General features: G+C 55.5%; 1 protein-coding gene across 3 annotated transcripts; it reads left to right on the top strand.

Annotated features, from left to right (window-relative positions):
* The first annotated feature begins 2324 nt into the window (after positions 1-2324).
* On the top strand, positions 2325-12588 carry CUNH9orf50 (chromosome unknown C9orf50 homolog). 3 transcript variants are annotated; one of them, XM_033193598.1, is made up of 8 exons: positions 2325-2413; positions 3461-4133; positions 4392-4482; positions 4586-4702; positions 9189-9349; positions 11226-11367; positions 11572-11716; positions 12408-12588. In XM_033193598.1, exons 2-8 carry the CDS (start codon positions 3653-3655, stop codon positions 12483-12485), a joined length of 1215 nt encoding a protein of 404 aa, XP_033049489.1. In that variant the 5' UTR covers positions 2325-2413; positions 3461-3652; the 3' UTR covers positions 12486-12588. The 3 variants fall into 3 exon arrangements, with proteins under 3 accessions (XP_033049489.1, XP_033049477.1, XP_033049498.1); XM_033193586.1 differs by having other exon boundaries at positions 9186-9349; XM_033193607.1 differs by lacking the exon at positions 4586-4702 and having other exon boundaries at positions 9186-9349.
* The last annotated feature ends 11942 nt before the right edge of the window (positions 12589-24530 follow it).

The following is a 24530-nucleotide window of genomic DNA, read 5'->3' as shown; positions in this document are numbered from 1 at the left end:
AGCTTCATTTTCTGTGTCTCTATGCAAAGGGATTGATCCTGGGCAATTTAAATTGCTGGGGGTGTCTGGAATCCTCCACCAGGGGGCAGCTCTGGTCCAAACTCTGCATGCCTAAAAATCCAGCCCTATCTTATTTCCTGTCAACAGAAGAGAAAGCTCCTTCCCCACACCCAGACTCCAAGGCCTTCCCAGGGCTGGCCAGCTCCCTGACCTCAAAGCCTCTGGCATCTCTGAATTCCCAAACCTAGCACATAGTAGTTGCTTGATAAATGATTGCAGAGTGCAAGGTCTGGAGGGCTCTTTAGAAACATCTAGTTAGGCCGGGCGTGGTGGCTCACGCCTGTAATCCCAGCACTTTGGGAGACCCAGGCGGGTGGATCACGAGGTCAGGAGATCGAGACCATCCTGACTAACACGGTGAAACCCCATCTCTACTAAAAATACAAAAAAATTACTGGGCGTGGTGGCGAGCACCTGTAATCCTAGCTACTCAGGAAGCTGAGGCAGGAGAATGGCGTGAACCCGGGAGGCGGAGCTTGCAGTGAGCCAAGATCACGCCACTGCACTCCAGCCTGGACAACGGAGTGAGACTCTGTCTCAAAAAAAAAAAAAAAAACCATCTAGTTAATCTGGTGTTTCTCAGCCATTAAAAAAAAGTCACATACCCTTTAAATAAATATAAAAATATCTCCCTCCCCCACTCAATATTGTAGCTCTCCAAGAAAGTATGTCCCTCCATCCCTGGTGAGAAGCATTGACAGAAAATAGAATACATCTTTGGCGATGTGTCCTCCGGTGAGTCACTCTGTTATTTGAATTACAAAGTCGTTTCTTCATTTTCAAATTATGAAACTATGCCATGCCAGTGAAATACTCATGTAAATGACCTTTGTCTCCTACCCCAGCTTCACAATACTCTATGAGCTTCCTCTTGGCCCTCTCCCAGCCAAGACTCAGAGATATAAGGCCCGGGGAGTCCTGAGAAAAAAGACACTTCTCTAGTATCACACAGCAAAACAGCAGACCATGGACTTGAAAGTGGGTATGTTAATTTCTTTCCTTCTCTCTCTCTCTCTCTTTCTTTCTTTCTTTCTTTTCTTTCTTTCTTTCTTTTCTTCTTTTCTTTTCTTCTTTCTTTCTTTCTTTCTTTCTTTCTTTCTTTCTTTCTTCTTTCTTTCTTTCTTTCTTTCTTTCTGGAGATGGAGTCTCACTCTGTAGGCTGGAGTGCAGTGGCGTGATCTCAGCTCACTGCAACCTCTGCCTTCCGGGTTCAAGCAATTCTCCTGCCTCAGCTCCCCAAGTAGCTGGGACTACAGGCACATGCTGCCACACCTGGCTAAGTTTTTTGTATTTTAGTAGAGACGGGGTTTCACCATGTGGCCCAGGCTGGTTACGAACTCCTGAGCTCAGGCAATCTGCCTGCCTCGGCCTCCCAAAGTGCTAGGATTACAGGCATTAGGCACTGCAACCTGGCCTTTTTTTTTTTTTTTTGAGACAGTCTCAAATGATCCGTTTAATGGATTAGAATTGGAGATGTCAGCATGAGCTCATGTTTAGCTTAATATAAATACAGATGGTTACCTATAGAAATATTTATAGATCTGTGTGTGTATAATAGTAAACACACACATTTCTTTGTCTGCCAGCTGAGGCTGCCTGAAAGAAATGACATCTCAATAGCAAGAGGCACACCTAGCACCCAGGCCTTGAATCATTATTATTGTTACTATTTTTGAGATGGAGTCTCACTCTGTCACCCAGGCTGGAGTGCAGTGGCATGATCTCAGCTCACTGCAATCTTCGCCTCCCAGGGTCAAGTGATTCTCCTGTCTCAGCCTCCCAAGTAGCTGGGATTATAGGCGCACACCACCACGCCCGGCAAATTTTTGTATTTTTAGTAGAGACGAGATTTCATCATGTTGGCTGGGCTGGTCTTGAACTCCTGACCTCAGGTGATCCGCCCGCCTCGGCCTCCCAAAGTGCTGGGATTACAGGCGTGAGCCACTGTGCCCATAATCCCTGCCCCGCAGGGTGTGGTAATTTCTAGGTCCATTGTATTCTGACTGCCTGCTCTTGGGGTGGAAGTTCTACTTTGAGAGCCACCCAGCCTGAGCCTCCCAGATCTGGAAGGCCTGGCTGCCCTGGTCAGAGTCTCAGTGCCCTGGGCGGTTACGGCCAGGGCATCCAGGACACAATAGCCTCACCCTCAGTCCCCAGGCCTTGGTACCCACTGCTCTTCAGGTGCCCAGGGGTGAGGCGCGGATCACAATGACCCTGAAACAGCCCAGAGGCAGCAGGGAAGGGCTGGGAGAGGCACCAGGCAGGGACGATGGGCTCTCCCAAAGGCTAGCCTGCGTGTAGAGAGCTCTAAACTCACAGGACCTTCTCAGGCCCTGCCCAGAAGCCCACCAGGGTGAGTGTGACACTGCCCAGGAACCAGCTCAGAGCTGACAACAATCTGGGAGTGGGGTATAGTGGGGAGGAAGCAGGCTCAGAGACCTCTCAGTGTCAGAGCTGGGAGTAGGACTGGGGCTCTGCCTCCCAAAGCGGAGTTTGTTAGAAGTCTGTGTCTTGGCCAGAAGTGGGAGCTCATGCCTGTGATCCTAGCACTTTGGGAGGCCAAGGCAGGTGGATCACTTGAGCCCAGGAGTTCAACACCAGCTCGCGCAACATAAATACAAAAAATTTCTACCCCATTTCTACAAAAAATACAAAAATTAGCCGACTGTGGTGGTGTGTGCCTGTAGTCCCAACTACTCAGGAGGCTGAGGCGGGAGGATCACTTGAGCCCAAGAATTTGAGGCTGCAGTGAGCTATGATGGTGCCACTGCACTCCAGCATGGGCGACAGCAGGACTCCATCTCTTAGCAAGACCCCATCTCTTTAACAACAACAACAAAAGTGTCTTGGCTCCAGCAGAGACTTACTGAATCAGAATGGGGGCTGGGGGTAAGTCATCTGTACTTTCAACAGGCTCCCCACCCAGGGGTCTCTGAGGCACCACCAGGGCTGGGAGGCTGCTGGTCAGGTCTTTCTTCCCTCAAGCTGGTTCCAGGTTTCCTAATTCCCAGTAGAGCGTTAATGACGGTAACAGCTTCCACGATTTGAACACTGCAAGGCAGGCTAAGTGCTCTCTCTACCAGCAGTGATGCCATTTCACGGCTGCAAAGAGGCAGGTGCTGCTATTATCCCCATTCTGCAGACCAGAGCCCCCAGGGAAGACAGAGGGAAAGTTAATTGGCTTGGCCAAGGTTACAAAGCTAGTAAGTGGTGGAGCTAGGACTAAATCCTAAATAATAAGAACTTTTAAATACTAAGAACGGCAGCTAGTCTATGTGTAAGCTTGGCCAGCGTGCCTGGCACTGTTCCGAGCTCACTGTTCTAAGACTGGCATGTACGTGCTCATTTAAACGTCACAGCAACCCCAAAGTTGGCCACTCTTGCTGTCACCATTTTTCAGGTGAGGAAACAGAGGCTCTGGGAGCTCTGCCTGAAGCCACTCGCTGTCCGCTGGGCCGGTGGCGCTCACCCTGCACCGCGCTGCCCTGCCCGGGGCACGATGGCCTGGGGCTGGACTATGCCCTCCCCACCTCACCCGGCGCCCCCCACCCACGCGCGCTGAGGGTGCGGTGAGCTGAGCGCGGGGCCAAGCATGTTCCGGCGTCGACCTCGCCCAGGGACCCAGGAGGTGGCGCCCAAGGGGCTACCTGGCGATGGCGACTTCAAGCTGACCCCGCCCGCGCTCCGAGCGGCCCTGGGCGCGCGGGGCTCCGGGGGCTCGAGGATCCCGTGGGGCGGCGCCGCGTGGTGGCCGGAAGGGGACACCGAGCCCGGGGTGGGCTTCGGACGCCTCCCGCCGCGCCTGCCCGCCCTGCTCACCGCGACCCCGCGGGCGGTGGGGAAGCGGGGGCTGCTGCGGTCCCTGCTGCTACCTCCCCTGCTCTCGGCCAGCGCGTCCCGGGAATCAGCGCCCAGGAAGCCCAGGCCTGGAGAGCGCGAGCGCCCCCGGAGGGGCGTGGCCAGGGAGGACCCCGACTTCTTGGGCGCCTTGCTAGGAGAGCTCCTCCCCAGCAGGTTCCGTGAGTTCCTGCACCAGCTCCAGGAGAAGTGCGCCGAGGAGCTGGAGCCACTGAGTGAGGCCCCGCAGGGCCCGGGGGGCGGGCCCGAGTCATTCCTGGTGGGGGGTGGTCTCTTGTGTCCCCGCACCCGACACCCTCACCACGCACCCAACACCCTCACCACGCAGGCTCAGAAGGATGCTAATGTTAGCTGAGTATCTCAGAGCCCTCGCAACCCCTCCTTGAAGGCTGACCTGTCATCACCCTGAGGCCATATGACTAGGAAGGACCGTCCCCCAGCCAAGGCTAACAACTGTTTACTCCTGGCTCCAGCATCCCCAGCACCACAACATCAAAGGGGTGTGTTAGAGTACTGCCCAGGGTCTCCGCAGTGTCCCAACTGTTCATTCCTCCCAGACCTGTGGTAAGCGTCAGCTCCTTTCTTGGTGGGGATGGGGTTGCCATCGATGTTTCCAGAGAGGGACAGCCTGGCCACTCATGCCAGATGTGGCCTGTTTGTCTTTAAGGGGCCAGTCATCGCACCTCCAGGATAGTCTTACGAAGATTTCGCTCCATCAGACACCTACTCTGGGGCCGCTGAAGGGTGATCACTCACAATTCACCACTGTCAGAAAGGCCAACCAGTGAGTGATGGGAGGGATAGGGTAGGGTAGTGGAGGAAAGGGGCATTTCTTTCCTCCTTTCTTTCCTCTTTTGCCCCTGAATATATTCATCCATCCTTACATACATCTGTCCATGAATTAAATCTTCTATCAACCCATTCAAGATTCATTCGCCAGTTCATGTCAACCCATCCATTAATGAAGTCTTCTACCAACACATAATTCATCCATAAATCCATTCATATATTCATTTTCCCATTCACCCATCCATCCTTGCATCCATCTTATCCATGAACCAGATCTTCTACAACCTGTTCATGAATCTCTCCATCTATCCATCTATCTTTCTATCCACCCATTCATCTATCATGAACCCATGACTCCATCCATACATACATTCACTCACCCACCCACCCATGAATCAGGTGTCTTGTGGATCCATTCATCTACCTGGCCAACCAGCTAGCCAGTCATCCATCTAAAACTCCCACACTTCTATCCATCCATCCATTGATCAGTCATGCATCCATTGATCATCCATCCATTGATCAACCATCTACACATCCTTCCATCCACTTGTAAACCCAGGACACTGTCCATCGCTAATCTAGTCATAAAACCATCCACAAACCTACATACCCATCTACATAAAAAGCCAGCCACCCATCTGTCCATCTACCCATACATTCATGGTTCAGTTCTATTCAGATCCTTTCATTAACTCACTCCACAGTCCATCCACCCATCAACCCACCCACCCAGTCTTCCATCTTTTTACCCATCCCACCATCATTTGTCCATTTCTTACTCTAACTTTTATTAGGTTTTACTATATGTTGAATATTGGGAGAAAAATAAGGGATGGAGGTAAAAGAAGAGCCTAGGCATTGGAACCTACCTGGGCCTAGATACCACAGTTTTAACAGAGGGGGAAAAGAAGACAGAAACAGTTCCTCCAGCTTAAAATTCCTCCAGGCCTAAGCAGGAGTGAAGGGTGAGTGGCACTGCCCATGAGTTGAAAGACCAGGGAGAGTAAAGATATCACATACATATCATTCCTCCTCATCTGATACCCACAGCAGACAAAACTAATGGATCATATTTCCCCACTGAGCCTCAGAACCCTTCCTTGCACAGTACTCCAGGTAGACAGTACTGATGGATCAGAGTAGGAACTAGAAATGGATCACATGGCCAAGCATGGTGGCTCATGCCTGTAATCCCAGTGCTTTGGGAGGCTGAGGCAGGAGGATCGCTTGAGCCCAGGAGTTTGAGATCAGCCTGAGTAACATGGTGAAACCCTGTCTCTACAAAACTTACAAACATTAGCTGCGCATGATGGTGCATACCTGTGGTTCCAGCTACTCGGGAGGCTGAGGTGGAAGGATTGATTGAGTCTGGGAGGTTGAGGCTGCAGTGAGCCAAGATTGTGCCACTGCACTCCAGCCTGGGTGACACAGCAAGACCCTGTCTCAAAAAAAAAAAAAAAGTGAAACACATTTATCAACCTCAGAACTTTCAACCAATCAGGCCAAATATACGCATGACTTCTCACAAGATATAATAAATAAAAGTTTGGAATTCATTCTCTCAAATGTGAGCAAAAGCAGAGACAGACACAGTTACAGACTTTCATATTCAAGAGCAAATACTTGAGCACCTTACTGTGTGTGAGATTCCCTGGTAGGCCCTGCAGGGGACACTGGGGTGCCTCAGAACAGGCTCCAGTGGCCCTCAAGGGAAGATGCGGAGATTTCAGGCAGGCAGGCAGAGCTGGGTTATGCCTTTGCCTGGCCCTGCAGCCAGCAGAGAGCAGGGGTTCCTGAGCACACAACTGTTGGATGACTAGGTCCCAAGGCATGTAACCAGGCACTGTCCTGACACCTCCCGACTGCTTGGCTCTTTGGGGGTTGACGAAAAACATTCCCTCCGCATCTACACAGACATACAGATGTGGTCTGATGAACGGATGCAGACAAATAAATACGTGCATTCCAACCGCCAGCCAAAGCCTTCCTCAATAACAGAGCTATAGGTGGGTCAAGCAGGCCCTTCCTGCAGCCTTGCCCTTGAGGCTGATTTTTTTTTTTTTTTTTTTTGAGGCAGAGTTTCACTCTTGTTGCCCAGGAGTGCAATGGCACGATCTCGGCTCACCGCAACCTCCGCCTCCCAGGTTCAAGTAATTCTCCTGCCTCAGCCTCCCTAGTAGCTGGGATTATAGGCATGTGCCACCAGGCCCAGCTAATTTTGTATTTTTTTTTTTTTTAGTAGAGACGGGGTTTCTCCATGTTGGTCAGGCTGGTCTCGAACTCCCGACCTCAGGTGATCCACCCACCTCGGCCTCCCAAAGTGCTGGGATTACAGGCGTGAGCCACTGCGCCCGGCCGAGGCTGATTTATTTTTTATTTTTTGTTTTTTATTTTTTTTTTGAGATGGAGTCTCACTCTGTCGCTAGGCTGGAGTGCAGTGGCGCAGTCTGGGCTCACTGCAGCCTCTGCCTCCTGGGTTCAAGTGATTCTCAGCCTCTCGAGTAGCTGGAACTACAGGCGCACGCCACCGTGCCCAGCTAATTTTTTTTTGTATTTTTGGTAGAGACGGGGTTTCACCTTGTTAGCCAGGATGGTCTCGATCTCTTGACCTTGTGATCTGCCTGCCTTGGCCTCCCAAAGTGCTGGGATTACAGGCATAAGCCACCTCACCCGGTTGAGGCTGAAATTAATAACAATAAATGGAACAATGTTATCTATGAAATATACATATAACAGATACCCTTGATTAAGGCCAAACCCTGTGCCAGGCCATGTCCTAGATGTCTCATGTAAGTCATTTGATACTCATCAAACCCAGGAGAATGGTAGTATTGTGCCTATAATTTAAAGGGAAAAAAACTGCAAAATGGAGACTCGGAGACATTCTGCCAAAGGTCGTGTGAGGTCGTGTGGCTGGGATGGGGCATGATTGAGATAGACAGTTACAGTAACAGCTCAGTGAGAGGGGGGTGGGGGGTGGGGGGGCTCACACCTGTAATCCCAGCACTTAGGAAGGCCTAGGAGGGTGGATCACTTGAGGTCAGGCATCTGAGACCATCCTGGCCAATAAGGTGAAACCCTTTTTCTACTAAAAATACAGAAATTAGCCAGGCGTGGTGGCGCACTCCTGTAGTCCCAGCCACTCGGGAGGCTGAGGCAGGAGAATGGCGTGAACCCAGGAGGCGGAGCTTGCAGTGACCTGAGATCATGCCACTGCACTCCAGCCTGGGCAACAGAGTGAGACTCCGTCTCAAAAAAACAAACAAACAAACAAAAAAACCCAGCTCCCAGTTAGTGATGTTTCCTCTGGGCCCCACAGACCCTGGGCTGGATACTTCTACGGCCCATTTCCTTTCTTCACAACCCTGTAGAGTGGGCACAATATTCCCATTTTACAGATAAGAAAACTGAGGCTCAAAAGGGTCAGGACTGAAACCCAGGACTGCATGACTCCTGGGCTGGCATTCTTATTCTCTCTGCTAAATTGCTTTACGTGCGAGGGTGCCAGCTCTGGAACCAGGATGCAGGTCTTGGCTCCATGCCTTACAGCTGCATGACTTTGGAATAGTCTCTGTGCCTCTGTTTCCTCAACTATAAAATGAGAATGATGACAGTATTTTGTGGGGGCTGTGTGCATTTGGTGTGATGGTGTACCTCTGTGCTCAAGCCTGCCTGGCAGGTAGGAAGTGCTCCATTAAGGCTGGCTTCTGTGATAGGCGTTATCCATTTTTTTTTTTTTTTTTTTTTTTTGAGACGGAGTCTCGCTCTATCGCCCAGGCTGGAGTGCAGTGGCCGGATCTCAGCTCACTGCAAGCTCTGCCTCCTGGGTTTACGCCATTCTCCTGCCTCAGCCTCCCGTGTAGCTGGGACTACAGGCGCCCGCCACCACGCCTGGCTAGTTTTTTGTATTTTTTAGTAGAGACGGGGTTTCACGGTGTTAGCCAGGATGGTCTCGATCTCTTGACCTCGTGATCCACCCGTCTCGGCCTCCCAAAGTGCTGGGATTACAGGCTTGAGCCACCGCGCCCGGCCCATTCTTTTTTCTTATAATTTTTTTTTTTTTTTGAGACCGAGTCTCGCTCTGTCACCCAGGCTGGAGTTCAGTGGCCGGATCTCAGCTCACTGCAAGCTCCACCGCCCGGGTTTATGCCATTCTCCTGCCTCAGCCTCCCGAGTAGCTGGGACTACAGGCACCCGCCACCTCGGCCGGCTAGTTTTTTGTACTTTTTAGTAGAGACGGGGTTTCACCGTATTAGCCAGGATGGTCTCGATCTCCTGACCTCGTGATCCGCCCGCCTCGGCCTCCCAAAGTGCTGGGATTACAGGCTTGAGCCACCGCGCCCGGCCGGCGTTATCCATTCTTACAGACCAGTGTAGGGCACTTGTCCAGAATCTCATAGCGAGTCTGGGGTTGGTGGGTGTGTGCTGGGGTACGGTGGGAGGCTGTGAGCACAAGCTCCTTTCCCCTCTCTCAGTAGGCCCCATGGTGCACAGGTCCCCAAGCTCAAGGCTACACTGACCCACAACCCCTCGGGGGAGGGCTCTAAGGCCCACAGGCGGCGTTGCCCTTTCCGGGTGCGGTTCGCTGACGAGACCCTGCAGGACACAACGCTCCGCTACTGGGAGCGCAGATGCTCAGGTAAGCAGACGGGATGGGGAGCCTCGAGACTCCAGAAAGTTCCAGCCAGGAAGGCAGAGAGGCTGTAGCTCTGGGCCCCCGGAGTGAGGAACCAGCTTGCAAAGGCCAAGAGATCAGTGACCTTGCAGAGGATGTGCCTGAACTGGCCACCCTGGAGGATGTCAGGGTGACGTTCGAGGACCAAGTAGAGGGTCCGAAGTCCAGTGGAGGTGTTCCAATGTGGGCGGCACCTTGGACTGCTTGCTGCCAAGGGGTCCTCATACACTGTATCTGCCCACCTTGAAACCCATAGCCAGAGCCTCTGGAGCCTACACTTGCTCCCCTCCCCAGCCCCCATGGCCTACAGGGGCTGGAGGAGGTCCAGATGCCATTGGAAACATTTTCCTTCGACATCCATGAAGGCAGACCTCGAAGGCTGCCTGAGGAGGTGCCGGGAAAAGCCGGGAAGAGGAAACTTTCTCTCTCCTGGAGACAGCTGGCACTGCCTGGTCCAGCAAGGAAGCTAAGAGCCACCAGGCCCTGGATGTAATGGTGTCTGTTTTGCAGTTCCCAGTGAGCTTTCTGAAGTGTGTTTCGAGAAGCAGGCGAGAAGTCCCTGTTCTTTTTTTTTTTTGAGACGGAGTCTCGCTCTGTCGCCCAGGCTGGAATGCAGTGGCCGGATCTCAGCTCACTGCAAGCTCCGCCTCCCGGGTTTACGCCATTCTCCTGCCTCAGCCTTCCGAGTAGCTGGGACTACAGGCGCCCACCACCTCGCCCGGCTAGTTTTTTGTATTTTTTAGTAGAGACGGGGTTTCACCATGTTAGCCAGGATGGTCTCGATCTCCTGACCTCGTGATCCACCCGTCTCGGCCTCCCAAAGTGCTGGGTGGCTTGAGCCACCGCGCCCGGCCGAAGTTCCTGTTCTTACTCTGGTATAACCTTGACTAGGCTCTACCTTTTCCTGTGTACCCAGCCTCTTCTCTTCTCAGGATCCAGCAGCCCCCAGGGCCCCCAACAGTCAACTTCCTCTAGCTATTTATTGAGCACCTACTATGTGCAGTTTCAGGAAATGTCTGCCTCAAGGTCTAGCTGTGGGCTATGCCCTACAAACCTAGGACCTTCACTGATCTGGGAGGGATCTGACACAGTCCCCTTAGCATCACAGGAAGCTGGAGTTACAAGCTGTGATTTTTGCCCAACTTCTGTGTGTTTGGTGGGGAAACCAAGGCCCCAGAACCAGAATGGGCTTGTGTGGGTGACACAGAGCCACAAATAGAAGCCAGAGTGCCCCTGGGCCCCTCTTGGGAATATAAGGCCAGGACAAGCCCAGGAGAAACAATTTCATGTGAATGGCAGCTGGTGCATACGGGAGATGATTCCGTGTCAGCCACTGGCCATAAGGAGCTATCATGGTGTCCAGGGCAGCAGAGTGCCCAGGATATGTGGGGGCCAGCCTGCTGCTTCCCAGCCCTTTCCATCCTGTGGCAGCCATTGGGGAATTCAGGGTCCTTGGACCATCTCACATGGCTGCTGTTGGACGGGAAGAGCCCCCAGCCCTGAGACAGCCCTCCCTGAAGCCCTCAGCACTCTCAGCATGGTTTCTGGGATTTCTATGATGGGGTAAGCAGTCTCCCCGCTGCGAGAAAGGGGGCACGCTTCTGGCTGCAGCACGAGTGGGGATGCGCAGGGGCACAGCTTGGGTATAACAGAAACAGTCACGCAAGGTGGTTTTAAAACCCAAGCCTTCTCCGGAGGCAGCCAGAAGGCGCTGGGGAGCCTGGGGTTGCCATGGAGACAGGGCTCTGACCGGCCTTGCCTGCCAGAGGGAGGAAAAGAGGGTGGGGGCACCAGTGCCCTCCTCCCGGGCAGGGATCTCACCCTGCCCTCTCTCCTGCAGTCCAACAGAGCGTCATTGTGAACCAGAAGGCCGCCCTGCCAGTGGCGTCGGAGCGGGTGTTTGGGAGTGTCGGAAAACGGCTGGAGAGTTTGCCCAAAGCCCTGTACCCTGAGGCCAAGGAGGAGACCCTGGCCAGCTCCTGGTGCTGGGACTGTGCTGGCCTGTGTGGCTCTGGGGAAGGGGATGGGACTCGCGGACATTGCAAGGGCTCCCCACCCGGCTTGCTTACAGACCTCCCCACTCGGCAGCAGGCGGGTTGTCAGTGTGGGTCCTCAAGGGCCCTGCCAGCCATGGGTGGGCTGGGGACTCAGAGTCCAGGAAGCTCATGGGGTCCTGTCTCCCCCAGGTCCACCCAGAAGACACAGGGCTATCTTTCTGAGGACACCTCCATGAACAGCAGCGTGCCCTTCTGTTCAGGGAAGAAGGCCGCTGCTCAGAGACCGCGAAGCGGCCTCCAAGCCTTCTTGGACCCCTACGGCAACCTGGAGCAGGTGGGCAAATGGTCTTGCTCCTGGAGCCAGAAGGTAGTGAGCCCCTGCTGGCAGCTGGCCCTGGGAGCAGCCCTGTTTGGTGGGGTGGCCGGGGCTGGGAGTGGATCCTCCCTGCGAGCCAAGTCACCGTGGGGGCTTGCAGTGGCCACACGGTGTTCCTGCATCTCCCTCAAAGTGCAGCAGTCAAGGGGCGGCTGTAAGCCAGGTGCCTGGGTTCTGATCACAGTTCCTTTCTGCATCTCCCCTCCCCTACCCCACCCTACCCCACCCTACCGCACCCTACCCTACCCTACCCTACCCTTTCTTTGCTTTTTTGAGACAGAGTGTTGCTCTGTGGCCCAGGGTGGAGTGCAGTGGCGCAATCTTGGCTCACTGCAACCTCCGCAATGGGGACACCCACCACACACTCCCAGCTAATTTTTGTATTTTTAGTAGAGACGGGGTTTCACTATGCTGCCCAGGCTGGTCTGGAACTCCTGATCTCAGGTGATCCGCCCGCCTTGGCCTCCCAAAGCGCTAGGATGACAGGCGTGAGCCACCGTGCTCGACCTTGCATCTGTTTCCTCATCTTTTAAAATGAGGCTGGCAGCACCATCTGCCCAACAGGGCTTCAGCATAGAATCCCGCTGGGAGCCCAGTCCCCTGCCCTGAGGTCCCAGTAGCAGCCAGCTGGTCCTCTGTCTCACTGCAGTCGGTCCTGAAGCAAGGCCGCCCTAAGGGGTACCATCTCCTCCTGGCCTCCGCAACACTGCAGCCAGATCAGAGGTGAACACCTGTGAGCCCAAGGCCAGGGACACACAGGGGCCAGGCAATGAGGAGCGTCCTTCCTTGCCCACAAATAAAGGCACATCTTAGGTGGCTGGGACCTGCCAGTAGGTCTCACACAAGCCTTTCTGGGTACCTGATGGCTGGTCTCTGGGGGTTCCTGGAAGGAAGGGGATCGAGACACAGCCAGGATGAGGCTGAGGGGTGGGGACAGGGTATCCCTGGGGTTCAGGACTTGTACCAAGTGAACCCCTCTTCTGGAAGGTGGGAGACCCTGCCACACACCTCAAACCTGGGAACATGCTGGGCATGATGGTCCACACCTGTAATCCCAGCACTTTGGAAGGCCAAGGTAGGAGGATGGCTTGAGCCCAGGAGTTCGAGACCAGCATGAGCAACACAGACCCTGCCTCTTAAAAAAAAAAAAAAAAATAGCTGGGTGTGGTGGTCCACGCCTCTAGCCTCAGGTACTTGGGAGGCTGAGGCGGGCAGATCACTTAAGTGCAGGAGGTTGAGGCTGCAGTGAGCTGTGATCGCGCCACTGCACTCCAGCCTGGGCGAGAGAGTGAGACCTTGTCTCAAAAATCAAACAACAGGCCGGGCGCGGTGGCTCAAGCCTGTAATCCCAGCACTTGGGGAGGCCGAGACGGGCGCATCACGAGGTCAGCAGATCGAGACCATCCTGGCGAACACGGTGAAACCCAGTCTCTACTAAAAAATACAAAACACTAGCCGGGCGAGGTGGCGGGCGCCTGTAGTCCCATCCGCTCTGGAGGCTGAGGCAGGAGAATGGCGTGAACCCGAGAGGCAGAGCTTGCAGTGAGCTGAGATCCAGCCAGTGCACTCCAGCCTGGGCGACAGAGCGAGACTCTGTCTCAGAAAAAAAAAAAAAAAAAAAATCAAACAACAACAACAACAAAACCCAAAAAACTTGGGACCAAGCCTTTGTCGACCTAGATCAGCCCACACCTGAAGCAGGCACCTGCTGGAAACTCAGCCTAGGGGTGGAGAACCCCCACCCCAAGCTTCTGTCCTCCCCCTCCAAGCCTCCATCTTGACATCCACTATAGAGTGAGGGCGTCCAGACTCCAGCCCAGGGAAAAGAGCCCTGTGTTAGTGTCCGCGGCCGGGTTGGTACCCTCTGGTCCTGGAAGGCAAAGCACCTGGGTGGGACGGGCTGGAGCCCGCTGTTTCTCTCCTAGTCTGGGGACGTGGGGGTGGATGTTCAAATCTGTATCAGGAGGTGGCGAAAGACAAGGTGGCAGGCACTGACCCAGCACCCCCAGGCCACCGCCAAGCCCCTGCCCACCAGGTTTGCCCCTGCCGATGGCCCCAGCCCCGCGCCATTATCCAGGATCCGGGTCTTTCTCGCCACCTCCTGGTCGCTGAGGAAACGGCAGGGAATCCACACCCTGGCGCCTTGTTTAATGGCAAAGGAATGGGCTGCAAACGGTGGGACTGGGCTGGGCGGTGGCTGGTGGGGGTCCTTAGGGCCCGGATGGGTTGTGGATGGGGGAGGCCTTTTGGGAGAGGCGCCCTGACTCCAGAAGAAGGGCAACAGAGCTATACTCAGTTTAGACAAACTCTACGGGGATAGGAAGAAGACAGCGCTGCCACCGCCCCTCCACCGGGTACCTGACTGCTGGATTCGGGGGGTTCCTGGAAGGAAGGGGGTGGAGACACAGCCAGGACGAGGAGTTGCATTCAGTCCCTGGGACGTCCCCTCCCCTCTGTCTCTCTTTCTGGACTTTCACGCCCCGTCCCCTGACCCAGGCTCTGTATTTCCTGGAGAGCCTGCGGGTCTCAGCAGGCCTGATTCTACCACCCCTCCTCCAGGTGGCCTTGCGTAGCCCACCTCGCCCTCTCTGAGCCTCAGTTTCCCCCAAGGGCCTCGGCGGGCCCTGGCCCCTGCTCCGGCTGCAGCGCCGCAACGCGCCCACGCGGGGGCAGTGTTGGCCTGGCTTTGGCGCCGCCTGGCGCGGCCGAAACTTCTCAGCCTCTCGCTCCGAGGTTGGAAACTTTTCCCCTCGCGCGGCGCTGGCGCCCGCCGGCCTCCGCCTCCGCGCTGCTGGCCCCGCACAGCCCAGCTCCGGCCGCGCGACCTCCTGGCAGCTGCTACGAGCCCGCTGCCGGCCCTGGCGGGTGGGAGGAAACGCGCCGCTCCCGCCCCCCAACTTCCCTCTCTCTCGCTTTTGTTCAGCCCAAAATTGCTAGGCTTACAGCCGTGCGGCAGCGCCGAGCACTGAAGCCGGAGTCCGCGTGGACAGCCCTGGGCGGGTCTCGGCGCCCCCGCGGGCCCCCGCGACCCCGGACTCCACGCTCTTGCCCGCGCCGGGGGGCACCACGCTGTTGGGGGGTCGCTGGGCGGGGCTTGCAGGGAGACCTGCCCCCCCCACTTATGCTTACCCTTTCCCTTCCCCCCTTTCTCTTCCCCCACCCTCCTCCCCACTTTCCCCTCCACCTCTCCTCTGTGGCTCGGCCCGCAAGGCCCCGGGATCCCGCAGCGCTCCTGTCCGCTCCCTGCGCTGCCCGCTCCCTCCCCGCAGACCACAGACGGAGGACGCGAGCCTCAGTCCCGCCGCTTTTGGCGCTCACACCCACCACCGAGATAAGCACCCCGAGACACAGGCACACCACAGGGCCACACCCACACGGTACACAGACACAACACCCCACAGACACCCCCTTCAGACACACACCACACAGGTACACGGAGTCCTGCCCCACAAGCAGCCCGTGCACACAGGCCGACCTCACACATACACGGCGTCTCGCAGGGCCTCCCAGGGCCGCAGCCCCTACATTCGGGATCACCTGCTGCCCTGGAGGCCCAGACGCCTGCCCCTGGCCGTCTGTAGCCACTTGTCTGTACACCAGCATGTCCCCTACCATGAACTTAGGGTGACCAAGGACGGAATGAGGAAGAGAGGGAGCGAGGCATTCAGGGGATGGACCCGTTCCCAGCTGTTTCCCGGGGACCCTCCGGGGCCCATCTCTCACCCTCTTTGGCAGTGACCCCAGACTGGTGGCCCCAATAGGGACCTTTTCCGTGGGGCATTTCCACTCAGGGCTGGTGGGAGTGTGGGGGTTGTGGTGTGGAGGGCTGCCCCTCCTGGGCTTCAGGAAGCAGCATGTCGGGGAGGCCAGGAAAGCTCTGCTCCCCGCAACTCAGACCCATCTGAGCAGGTGGGATCAAGGCAGGCGCACCCCCCACCCCCACCCCTGCCATTGGCCGTGGGCAGTCCTGTGCCCAGCCAGGGCAGGGGAGAATGGGAGCTGGGTCTATTTGGGTGGAGGGGGAGGAATGACTCTGACCCAAGGCAGAAGGCAGAGCTGGCAGAGGAAGGAGGTCACTGTCCCTTTCTAGGTGTCCCCACCTCCCCACGCCTCTGCACCCCTGCAAAGTGGCTCCTTAGCCCCGTTTGCTGATAAGGACACTGAAACCCTGAGGGCTCAGGGGGTCTCACCTGGGCGTGCTGGTGGTGCCAACTGGAGCTGGAACTGGTCCTACAGATGTCCTGCGCCAGCAAGGCCTTCGGCCGCATGCACAGGAGCTCTCTCGTAAGCCGCTCTCTACAACCTTTGGTTGTTGGGGAAGCCAGGGCCCAGAGAGGCTCAACTCTTTCTCAAGATAACACAGTGACCAGGTGTTGGAGTGGGGATTCGCACTCAGCACCTCTTCACGGGGAAGCCCCGTCTCCCGCTGAACGTGGTCCTCTGGGGGCTGCTTCTTCCTCCCGCACAGGGGGCCCCTCGGAGCAGGGAGCATCAGGGCAAGGTCAAGGAAGGAGAGGCATTTATTTAGAGAGGGTGGAACTGGGCAGGTGCACAGGGTCCGGAAGGAGCTGGAAGCCTAAAGGCTGGTGGGCAGGACCCATGACTGAAGTGGGGAAGCAGGAGCCTGGTGGGAGGCAGAGGAGGGAGCCAGGAGCCAGGGAGCCCTGCAGATGCAGGCCGGAGGGAAGCCAGCCCCAGGTGGGGCTCCAGGGATGGGAGCTGCCCCACGGGCCGATTGCCATTCTGCAGGCGGCTCATTCAGCTCTGTTATGGACTGAACGTGTCCCCCCAAAATTCATATGCTGGAACCCTAGGTCTAATGTGATGGTATGAGGAGGTGGGGCCGTTGACTGGTGATCAGGTCATGAGGGTGGAGCCCTCACACGTGGGATTCCTGCCCTTATAAGAGAGGCCAGAGGTCGAGCGCTGTTACTCACGCCTGTAATCCCAGCACTTTGGGAGGCCGAGGCGGGTGGATCACCTGAGGTCAGGGGTTCGAGACCAGCCTGGCCAACGTGGCGAAAACCCATCTCTACTAAAAATAAAAAAATTAGCCTTGCATGGTGGTGGACACCTGTGATCCTAGCTACTGGGGAGGCTGAAGCAGGGGAATCACTTGAGCCCAAGATGCGGAGGCTGCAATGAGCCGAGATCATGCCACTGCACTCCAGCCTGGGCAACAGAGCAAGATTTCATCTCCAAAAAAAAAAAAAAGATAAAGAAAAGAAAAAGAGGCCCCAGAAAGGCCTTGCCCCTTCCTCCTTGTGCGGATACAGCAAGAGGCCAGCAGTGTGCAACCTGGAGGAGGGCCGTCACTGGAACCCGACCATGCCGGCACCCTGATCTCGGACTGCCAACCTGCAGCCTGGGAGGAATACATTCTGTTGCTTCGAAGCCACCCAGGCTTTGGTCATCTGTTAAGCAGCCCAAAGAGACTCAGCCAAGTACCACACCCGTGCTGGGCCCTGAGTGGGTACCTGCCTGGGCAGCCCCGCCCCTGGGAGCCTAGCGTCATGGGGAACGTCGCTCAAACTGGGCATTTCCAGGACACAGTGACAAGTGCTGGGATGAGAGGCCTTGGAAGCAGAGAGCAGGGACTCAATCCTCTGTGCGGGGCATGGGGTGGACACCTGGGCTTTCTGACGGCAACCAGGTGGGGGCATGGTCAGAAATGACCAGAGGAACGCAGGGAAAGGCAGGTGACTGCTACTGCCTTTCCAGTCCCACAGGAAGGCTGGTGATGCAATTCTCGGTGTGGACCAGGGGAGGAAACCGACATGGGAGAGCTGTTGAGCAGGCAGAGGGAAGGGCTGGTGTTCCCCTAGCCAAGATAGACACACACATATACATACACACACACACACACACACACACACACACACCCCACTTCCCAGCCATGTGGGGCTGCCCAGCGCTCATTCCAGCTGCACAGCCTTTATCGGGGCCATTTTTTCCACCCCACCCCCACCACCTGCCCTAGCCAAGATAGACACACACACACACACACAACACACACACACACACGTCCCACTTCCCAGCCATGTGGGGCTGCCCAGTGCTCATTCCAGCTGCACAGCCTTTATTGGGGCCATTTTTTCGACCCCACACCCACCACCTGCCCGCCCTCTTCCATCATTTCTGCCTCTCTGGGTCGTTCTGTCTTCCCTCCCAAATACACCCTAAGTGACAGATGGTCTGCACCTTCCTGTTGGAGGCAGTGAAACCCTTCCATGGAGACATGTGACACCACCTCCAGGCAGCCCCACAAGCCTCAACATTCCCCGATGAACAGCACCAAGAAGGGGGAAGCTCAGTGCTGTTTCAACCCATCGGAGCCAGCTTTGGATGCTGGATGGTGTCTGGGCCAGAAGCAGGGATTGGACTCACCAGACTGGGTCAGGTGTCTCTAGGGCTCTGGATTTCTCCCAAAGAGTCAGACTCGGACCCCAAGGACGATGGCCTGGAGCAGCTCCTCTGCCTCTGCCATCATGGAGCCCAGGGATCCTTAAAGACTCACCCACCTATGTTTCTCTGGCTTATTTACTGCACCTGGCAGCTGAGGGGGCTTCAGTGATGCCCCCAAACTCCCAGGGAGCCCCCCTGCCTGGCTCTGGGAAGACTTCTAACTCTCATGGCTGAAGAGTGCAGCAAACCCCAAAAAGATCTTCCTATAGGAACATCCTGGCCCATACACTTCCCAGCCATCTCAGTGACCCGAAGCATGTTCTCCAGGGGACATCACCTCCCCCAGGCCGGCCCCAAGTAACTTCTAGTAACTTCTAACACAGCCCACAGCTGTTCTGGTCATGTTGACTATCTGGCCACGTTAATCAGGGTAAGCAGAAATCCCTGAGAGCAAGATGAACCCGGGGCCTGACCTCATGGAGCTCAGAGTCCAGCAGGAAATCGCAGAGGAATCATGATGAACGCTATCGAGCAAGTGCTATTTGCAGATGCTGCTCTAAACACTTCCGTGCTTAAAGCTTACCTCACCTTGAAGGAGGGCACGACTCGGGAGTAGGCCCAATCCCTGCAGATCAAGAAACCAGGCCACAGAGAGGTTAAGTACCTTGACCAGGGTCACACAGCTGAGCTCCAGATAAGAAACTGTATAAGAAAGGGAGGCCCAGGCAGCTGTGCAGGGGAGCACAGAGCAGCTGCCTCCTCTGAGGCTGAGGTTTCTTCCTCCAGGAAGCTGGCCTAGATTTCCACCAGCCCAGCAAGGCCATGGACAGCAGGGCCATAGCCAGTGTGTCCAGTCTGGCTATCCTGGCAAACTCTGTCCTAGGGATCCCGTGTCTGGACTGGGGAGATACAGATGGTCCGGCTGCACAGGTGTGTGACCCCTGCAGGTGCACAGGGCCCCAGGCTTAGAAGGGCCCTGCACAGGCTTCCTGCTGTGCGGTTGCCATCTTGAAATTTGCAATACATCAGGCACAAGAGGTCCTGCTTTTCATTTTACCCGGGGTCCCACAGATATAACTACCCCATACACAGGCACTAAACTATGGCAGTGCTGAGCTGCGGCTGGGCGGAGGGCTGGCGGGAAGGTTGCAGAGGGTCTCCTGGAAGAATTGGCCAGGCAGAGAGGCCGAGGGGCTGGAGTGAGGCTGGTCAGATGGGCAGCTCCCTGGAGATGACAGGAGTGAGCTTTGTCCTGCCTGACCCCAAAACCCTGCCGTGGCCCCCCAGGACACCTCAGGGCAGCTCCCTGGGAGCTGGGGCACCACCAGGCAGGTCAGGAGCAGCAAAACTCTGAGAGGACTTTTATTTTTATTTTTGAGACAGTCTCGCACTGTTGCCTGGGCTAGAGTGCAGTGGTGCGATCTCGGCTCACTGCATCCTCTGCCGTACAGGTTCAAGCGATTCTCCTGTCTCAGCCTCCCAAGTAGCTGGGATTACAGGCATATGCCACCACGTTTGGAAATTTTTTTGTATTTTCAGTAGAGACAGGGTTTCACCATGTTGGCCAGGCTGGTCTTGAACTCCTGACTTCAAGTGATCCACCTGCCTCAGCCTCCCGAAGTGCTGGGATTACAGGCGTGAGCCACTGTGCCTGACCAGAGAGGCCTTTAAAAATACCCCTACACCTGTGTATTGACTAAATAGCATGCTTGTGCACAGTATTTGGAAGGCACAAACGAGAAACCAGTGGGAAGAAAGCCCCTCCCTGCTGGTCTCTCACCTAACCCTGGTCCCTCCCACTGGGTAACCCAGTTTCCTGTGTACCTCCCAGAGATATTCTGTGCACATACAAGGAGGCATGCGCATGCGTGGTTTTCATATTTTCGTGAGGATTTCACATACATTCTGTATTGTACACACTCTTCTGCGCTTAGCTTCTCACTTCACAATCCGACCAGGAAATCATAAAAGGCTCTCTCAAGGCCACGGAATTATATAGGTGGAGAAACCGGAGCCCAGAGTGTCACACAGCAAGTGTGGGTGTTCTGGTGGTCCGGGCGTAGAGCCTGGCCTTGGCACAGTGGAATCCATGTCCTTCCGCATGCTCACCAAACCCCCTCAGCCTCCTCACAGCTTCTCTCCTGCCCTCATTGCAAGGGCTGCCAAGGAGGGAGCCACGGAGGCACTGTGATGATTTATTTCCATTTCCACATGAGGCTCTGAGAGGTGCAGCCACTGTCCTGAGGCCACACAGCAGAACCAGGATTGGAACTCACCAAGCTGCAGTGGCCCCCAAGGAGCAGGCTCATGTTTCCCCAGGTGGGCACTGCCCCTCAGCACAGCCTTACAATCTCCCTGATGCCAGATGGAGAAGCCCCCAACTTCAGCAGGTGAGGTTTGGGCAATGGAGTCTCTCAGCCTGACAGAGCCACAGGATGGAGCTGGCAGGAGTCCCAGCTAGGCCTGGAGGGTGGGTGGGGCCAGGTGGCTCGCTGGGGGCTCGCGGCAGATTTGGGGCCCTGGTCTCCTAGGCTCCAGCTGTACCACTGAGGCTCCTGGAGTGCCCCCTGGGCCTGTCTGGTCGCCAGGGAGGGCCAGCATCAGCCAGGTGAACGTGCCTGGGGCTGCTGCTCTGTTCACCATTTGGGTGTGAAGCATTATTTTAATTGTGTTTATCCAAAGCTCGCCTTTGAAATCTGGTTTGGTGCCTCCCTATAAAGGGCGCTGGTTTAGACACAAAGTGTGTTGCTGTCTCAGCCTTCGAAGAATTCCCGAGTGAAGGGGCTCACTTTCTCTGAGCACTTGTGGGCAACTGTGGCAGGTCTGCAGGACAACTTGGGTCCTGTCCTGACTAGCCACAGGCAAGGGACAGCAGCCCCTCCAAAACCGTGTGTGGCTCACACCTGTAACCCCAGCACTTCGGGAGGCTAAGGCAGGAAGATCGCTTGAAGCCAGGAACTTGAGACCAGACTCATCCACAAGGTGAGACCCCACCCACCCCCTCAGCACCATCTCTTTAAAAAATAAGTTAATTAATTAAAAATAAATAAAAAAATAAAAAGTTGTGTGGGATGAAACCTCCAAAGTACTGGAGGTGCCATCCACCCTGGTGCAAGCGATACAACCAGTTCTAGGCTCTTCTAGGACCTTCTGAGACCCATCCACGAACCCCTCCCTCCAGTTTAGAGCCCATTCCTAAAGAAATCTCATGGTCAGCCCTTTTGGAATAATAATCATAGTAGATAAAGTTGAACACAGCACTGTGCTGTGGGATTTCTCTGATTAACTCCATTACTCCTCACACTTGAGGCACAGAGAGGTTGGGTCACTCACCCAAGGTCACACAGCCAGGAAGTGGTAAAGCCAGGATCCAAGCCCAGCCAGTCCTGCCCAGTTCTGCACTCCTAACCACACACGCACGCGCGCACACACACACAGAGCACACGCGTGGATGCATGGACACGCATGGCACCTGGCTCCTGAGTCAACCCGTGGGTTAGGCCCAGGGAGGGCCTGGGGTGGAAGACCTCAGGCGAACTGCCCAGGCTTGGGGTCTGGTGAGCTGGGTGACTGAGGTCGAGTCCTTTGTGAGGATTAGGTGGGCACCACCTGGCGATCCCTGGCCCAAGGCCAGCAGCGGGGAGGAGCTGATACCATTATGAGGGAAGTGACAGACAGTGGGGACACCCCTCCCCAGTGACTGCCACTCAGCACAGCTTCCTCCCCCTTCCCTCTTCCTCTCCCCTCTCCTCTCCTCCCCTCCCTCATTCTCCCCTCCATCATTCTCCCCCTCCTCCTGTCTCATTTCTCCCCTCCCTCCACATTCTTGCCCCCTTCCTTCTACCCCCTAATTTTCTTCTTCCTCCCTTCTTACCCCTCCTTCCTCCCTCCCTTCTCTCTCCTTTGCTTTCTCCTCTTGTTCCCTCCCTCCCCCTTAACTCCCTCATGTCTCCCTCCCTCCCTCCCTCCCTCCCTCCTTCCTTCCTGCCTCCTTCCTTTCTCTCTTCCCTTCCCCCTTCCTCTCTTCTCCCTTCTCTCCCTCCCTTCTGCTTGCCTCCTCTCTCCCTGTCTTCTGTTTTTCCGTCTCTCTTTCCTCCTCCTTCCTGCTTTCTTCTTCTCTGACTCCCTCCTCCTTCCTGTCCTTCCTGTCCTTCCTCTCCCTTCACTCTCCTTCCCTCCTTCCCTAGACAAGTAGTAAGAATTGCTCACCCCTGGCCAGCTCGGTGGCTCAGGCCTGTAATCCCAGCACTTTGGCAGACCGAGGCGAGCAGATCACTTGAGCTCAGGAGTTTGAGACCAGCCTGGCCAACATGGTGAAATCCCATCTCTACTAAAAATATATTTTTAAAATTAGCCAGGTATGGTGGCGCATGCCTGTAATCCCAGCTACTTGGGAGGCTGAGGCGAGAGGATCGCTTGAACCCGGGAGGTGGAGGTTGCAATGTACTGAGATTGTGCCATTGTACTCCAGCCTGGGCAACTGAGCAAGACTCTCTCTCTCAAAAAAAAAAAAAAAGAGTCGCTAACCCCCTTCCTCCAAGCAGCTGTCTGTCCTACCAGAGGAACAGCCCATCCCTGTAAACAGCGCACTCTGAGAAGGACCAGACCACACCTGGGGGCCTGCCCAAGAAGGATGGGGAGGGGCTCACTGGCTGAACAGATACGCTAGCCCTTCCCACCCAGAGCCTCTTGGCTCCCCTCCCCCATCCCCAATGCTGGGAGGACAGGGAATGTTCTCTATGGGCCTTCCAGGCTGAAATTTCTAGCATTTGTGTAGTTAAGACCTTAACATTATGAGCCGGGCATGGTGGCTCATGCCTGTAATCCTAGCACTTTGGGAGGCCAAGGCAGGTGGATCACCTAAGGTCAGGAGTTTGAGACCAGTGTGGCCAACATGGTGAAACCCCATCTCTACTAAAAATACAAAAATTAGCTGAGCGTAGTGGTGCACCCCTGTAATCCCAGCACTTTGGGAGGCCGAGGCAGGCAGATCATCTGAGGTCGGGGGTTCGAGACCATCCTGACCAACATGGAGAAACCCCATCACTACTAAAAATGCAAAATTAGCTGGGTGTGGTGGCACACGCCTGTAATCCCAGCTACTTGGGAGGCTGAGGCAGGAGAATCGCTTGAACCTGGGAGGCGGAGGTTGTAGTGAGCCAAGATCATGCCACTGCACTCCAGCCTGGGTGACAGAGCAAGACTCCATCTCAAAAAGAAAAAAAAACCTTAATATTATTTTCCGACAGTTTTAGGTGGTTTAATAGAATTAAGGGTAAATCTAACTTGCAAATTTTCCTTTTGATCTGCTTTTTCTTTTAGGAGAGAACAGAGCAGGCTTTAGAGCAAGACTGGAAACCGTTCCCACTGCTCTCCTGCTCCCAGTAAGGACTCTCCTGGGGTTTGCAGTCCTGGGGTGTCCCTGAGCACATCCAGCAGGATTCCTGGTTGCCAGCCTTGACTCCCCCTGCTTGTCCCTCCCCCGCCCTCCAGCACTGAAGTCCTGGGGACTCCTCTGAGCCCAAAAGCCCTGGCGCGTCTGCCTCCTCCCTCCTCTTTCTTTCTTCCCCCTCCATGCTTCCCCTCACACTCTGCAGCAGGCCTCTGGCTTCTCCTTTAGCTCCTGAGCCAAACTCCTTCACACCCCAGGGCCTTTGCACATGCCCTCCTCGCTACCCAGAATGCTTTTCTACCAGCTTCACGGGTTCCCACTTAACATCAGGTCTCAGATATCTGTCACCTCCTCAGGGAAGCCCTCCCAAATGAAGCCAGCTCCCCAACAGTTCTCCTTGTGTGGCACTTACCACAATCAGGACGGAACAGTGGTGGCATTGCTGGCACACACAGACCATACTCAGTAGCCCCTGAGCTCCAAGAATGCAGAGACTGGACAGGTCCCTAACAGAGACTGCCACAGAGAAGGCCTTGAATGAACGCTGTGCAAAGGGGTCGGGGTCCTATCTGTGAGCATCTCCCTGCCGCATACTGTGCCTCAGTTTCCCTGCCTATACGGCAAGGGGGAGGGTCCCGTGCCTGCACTTGCCATGCAGTGCTTCTCAGATGTTCCCTCTGGGCTTCTGGCAAGGATCACATTCATTTCACGGTATTTGACTTCTTTGATTATCTGATTTTCCAGGGAGGAATTTTAAATCTCTGGGCTGGGCTGGCATCTGCTAGATACCTGGGCACCTGTCCCAGCCCACCAGCCTGGATACATTCAGCATCTTGCTGGAGGCCGGTTAAAATTGCCCCCTCTTGGCAGATTAGGCCCCATGCAGAGACACCCTTCCTGGGCTCTGGAACCATGCGATGTTTGATGCAGTGGGTAGGCAGTACAGCTCTCTTTGGGCAAAGCTCTAAATCAAGT

Source organism: Trachypithecus francoisi, unplaced genomic scaffold, assembly GCF_009764315.1.
Source record: "Trachypithecus francoisi isolate TF-2019V2 unplaced genomic scaffold, Tfra_2.0 Contig01585, whole genome shotgun sequence".
Lineage (NCBI taxonomy): Eukaryota > Metazoa > Chordata > Mammalia > Primates > Cercopithecidae > Trachypithecus > Trachypithecus francoisi.
This window is presented reverse-complemented; position numbering and strand designations above follow the sequence as displayed.

Bases quoted from the DNA above. Each gene is read 5' to 3' on its own strand.
- CUNH9orf50 (XM_033193586.1), top strand. From the start codon at position 3,653: ATGTTCCGGCGTCGACCTCGCCCAGGGACCCAGGAGGTGGCGCCCAAG. The intron at 4,483-4,585 runs GTAAGCGTCAGC...TTTGTCTTTAAG, and splicing joins TCATTCCTCCCAGACCTGTG to GGGCCAGTCATCGCACCTCC. The intron at 11,717-12,407 runs GTGGGCAAATGG...GTCTCACTGCAG, and splicing joins CCTACGGCAACCTGGAGCAG to TCGGTCCTGAAGCAAGGCCG.